This window comes from Limulus polyphemus, unplaced genomic scaffold, assembly GCF_000517525.1.
Source record: "Limulus polyphemus unplaced genomic scaffold, Limulus_polyphemus-2.1.2 Scaffold1734, whole genome shotgun sequence".
In the NCBI taxonomy this organism is placed as follows: Eukaryota; Metazoa; Arthropoda; class Merostomata; order Xiphosura; family Limulidae; genus Limulus; species Limulus polyphemus.
The window spans coordinates 96923-99761 of record NW_013667344.1 but is presented as its reverse complement, the minus strand read 5'-3'; the positions used below and the strand labels follow the sequence as shown (position 1 = coordinate 99761).

Below are 2839 nucleotides of genomic sequence, written 5' to 3'. Positions count from 1 at the left end.
AACGAATAGGTACCAGTTGACGTTACCATATAAGCCCCCACGGCTGAAAGGGCGAGGCATGTTTGGTGGGACGGGGGAGTGCGAACCCGCGACCCCGCAGATTGCGAGTCGAGCGTCTTAACCACCTGGCCATGCTTAGTAAATGAGCGTGGTAAAATTTTATATAGTAATTTTGGATTAACAGCGAAATGATTCATTGTGTATTTATTTATGGGAGTTTGGGTGCTTTCTGATTCATTGTGTATTTATTTATGGGAGTTTGGGTGCTTTTTGATTCATTATGTATTTATTTATGGTAGCCTGGCTGCTTTATGATTCATTATGTATTTATTTATGGTAGCCTGGCTGCTTTTTTGTCTCGTTGTTCATTTAGGCTGGAGACTGGAACCTCAACGTAGGGATAAGAATTACTGGAAACTCCACCAAAGCTTTCGAGGAGGTTAAAGCTTCATTAAAAAACAAGACTTTAATGATAACAACTATAATAGTGAGTTGTTCTATAAAACCAAGTTAAAATTTAAAATTTAGATAACACTGTTTGCAAGCTGTAAATCACCTTTATACATACATAACAAGAGTTTGAAATTTTGATCACTAAGTAAGCAGATAACCAATGAACGCGGGTAATGATGAAGTCAAAGTGAAATAAGCATTTAGACGTCGGGATTCACGGAGAAAGTAAACAGTATTTTGTCAAAGGGATTGTTTATATATATATGTATATTGAATTTTACTCGAAATCACAGCAAGTACATATCTAAGTTCTACAAATACAAATCACCACAAAACATGGTACACAAAAACATGTATCACTCCACTTAATCGTGCTAGTCTGAATCTTTTAAAAGTTAACGGTAAAGATGGGGCCAACTAGTTGAAAAGATCAGTATTTAGGTCACTATGGCCCAATAAATATAGACAGTTTAGTTAAACAGCAACTAAGCATGTATGACATTCTTGAGATACTGGTTACTAGTGGCGAATAGTGAACTTCTAAAGACAATTAAAATCTAAAGATATAAACTGAATTTTCAGTATCTTAAAATTAAAATTATAGAAGGCTATGGTTGATATTTAAGAAAATCATAGACATTCCAACTTAAAAAGCACCACAATAAGATCGTGTTACTTTATAGAATTTTCGGTCAAACAAGCACCTCGTCTAATCTCTCATTCAGTTAAAAAGTTTATATCATCCACCTGTCTGAAGCGGTTAAACCTATCATGAGTCGGATATAATTGTCATTAGCTAATTACATTCAGATAAAAGTTTATATCATCCACCTGTCTGAAGTGGTTAAACCTATCATGAGTCGGGTATAATGGTCATTAGCTAATTACATTCAGATAAATGTTTATATCATCGACCTGTCTGAAGCGGTTAAACCTATCACGAGTCAGATATAATGGTCATTAGCTAATTACATTCAGATAAATGTTTATATCATCGACCTGTCTGAAGCGGTTAAACCTATCATGAGTCAGATATAAAGATCATTCATTATCTAATCACATTCAGTTAAAAGTACTGAAGATTGACATAACTCTTTTATCAAGAAGATTGACATATATATATTTCAGTTTACTGATCTTGTCAGAAATCTTGTTCTTGCTTTAAGAAAATGTATCTTAATATAACATTTAATGGAACAACACTGTGTAGAATCATTTCTGTGAACATTTCATATAATGTTTAAAATAAAATATATAGATCATACTATGACGGTAAATAAAACGTAACTTTTTTTATACGCCTAAACAATTTTGACTTTTATCGTCTTCTAGAATCCTCCTTACATATCACTGAAAGAAGATACCACTTTAAAAGATAATAATCGCTACGAAGGTTACTGTGTTGATCTGATCGAAGAGATTGCGAAGGTCCTCGGATTTAAGTACGTATTTCGAGAAGTGGCCGATCGCACTTACGGGAAGAAAAACGAATGGGGAGAATGGAACGGCATGATTCGCGAGCTAATAGAAGGGGTTTGTACTTCGTTTGTTCTGCCTTATAATTTTTTTTTTTGTTCTTAATGCTCTATGTTGGCACAAATATTTCCAAACTCAGATAAAATTCGTTTCTTAAAATTACAGTGAACAGTAAAAATAATAAAACGATTACTTTGTCCAATGTAGTTGGTGATTGGGGTGATTCATTTATTTACCCTAAATGTATATATGGTGTGGGTTCAATGGAATTGAACGAAGTTTTGTGAAAAAGACGATAATTTCAAAGACAAAGGTAACTTCGAGTGAAAAGGTGTGAATTAATGTTGTTGTTGTTTTTTTCAACATATGTAAACTATTCAATTGTCACATATTAACATTTTCCTTTCTTCTTTATGTAGAGATTAAAGCGTGTTATATTTTTATACCTTGATACTAGTAAAGATAACATAAAAGTAATTTATCATTAAGTTACAAGAACTTTGTACTCCATGACTACTTGTAACTTCTTTGGTTTATTCATGTGGAAACGTTGACTTGAAACATAAAGTAACTAGCCTTTCATTTTCTTTGGTATATTTACGTGGAACCTTTGACTTTGAACATGGAATAACTAATATTTTATTTTTATTTTCTTTGGTTTATGTACGTGGAACCGTTGACTTGGAACATAAAGTAACTAACTTTTTATTTTCTTTGGTTTATGTACGTGGAACCGTTGACTTGGAACATAAAGTAACTAACTTTTTATTTTTATTTTTTGGCTTATTTACGTGGAACCGTTGACTTGGAGCATAAAGTAACTAACTTTTATTTTCTTTGGTTTATGTACGTGGTAACCGTTAACTTGGAACATAAAGTAACTACTTTTATTTCTTTGGTTTATGTACGT

General features: G+C 32.7%; 1 protein-coding gene across 3 annotated transcripts in view; it reads left to right on the top strand.

The window, feature by feature from the left end:
* The window catches only part of LOC106464752 (glutamate receptor ionotropic, kainate 2-like), a 143479-nt gene that overhangs the window by 119851 nt on the left and 20789 nt on the right, over positions 1-2839 (top strand). For all 3 annotated transcript variants that reach the window (XM_022392550.1, XM_022392549.1, XM_022392548.1), the window contains 2 exons: positions 374-487; positions 1786-1986. In XM_022392550.1, the coding sequence (XP_022248258.1) occupies positions 374-487; positions 1786-1986 (315 nt within the window). The remainder of the gene's footprint in view (positions 1-373; positions 488-1785; positions 1987-2839) is intronic.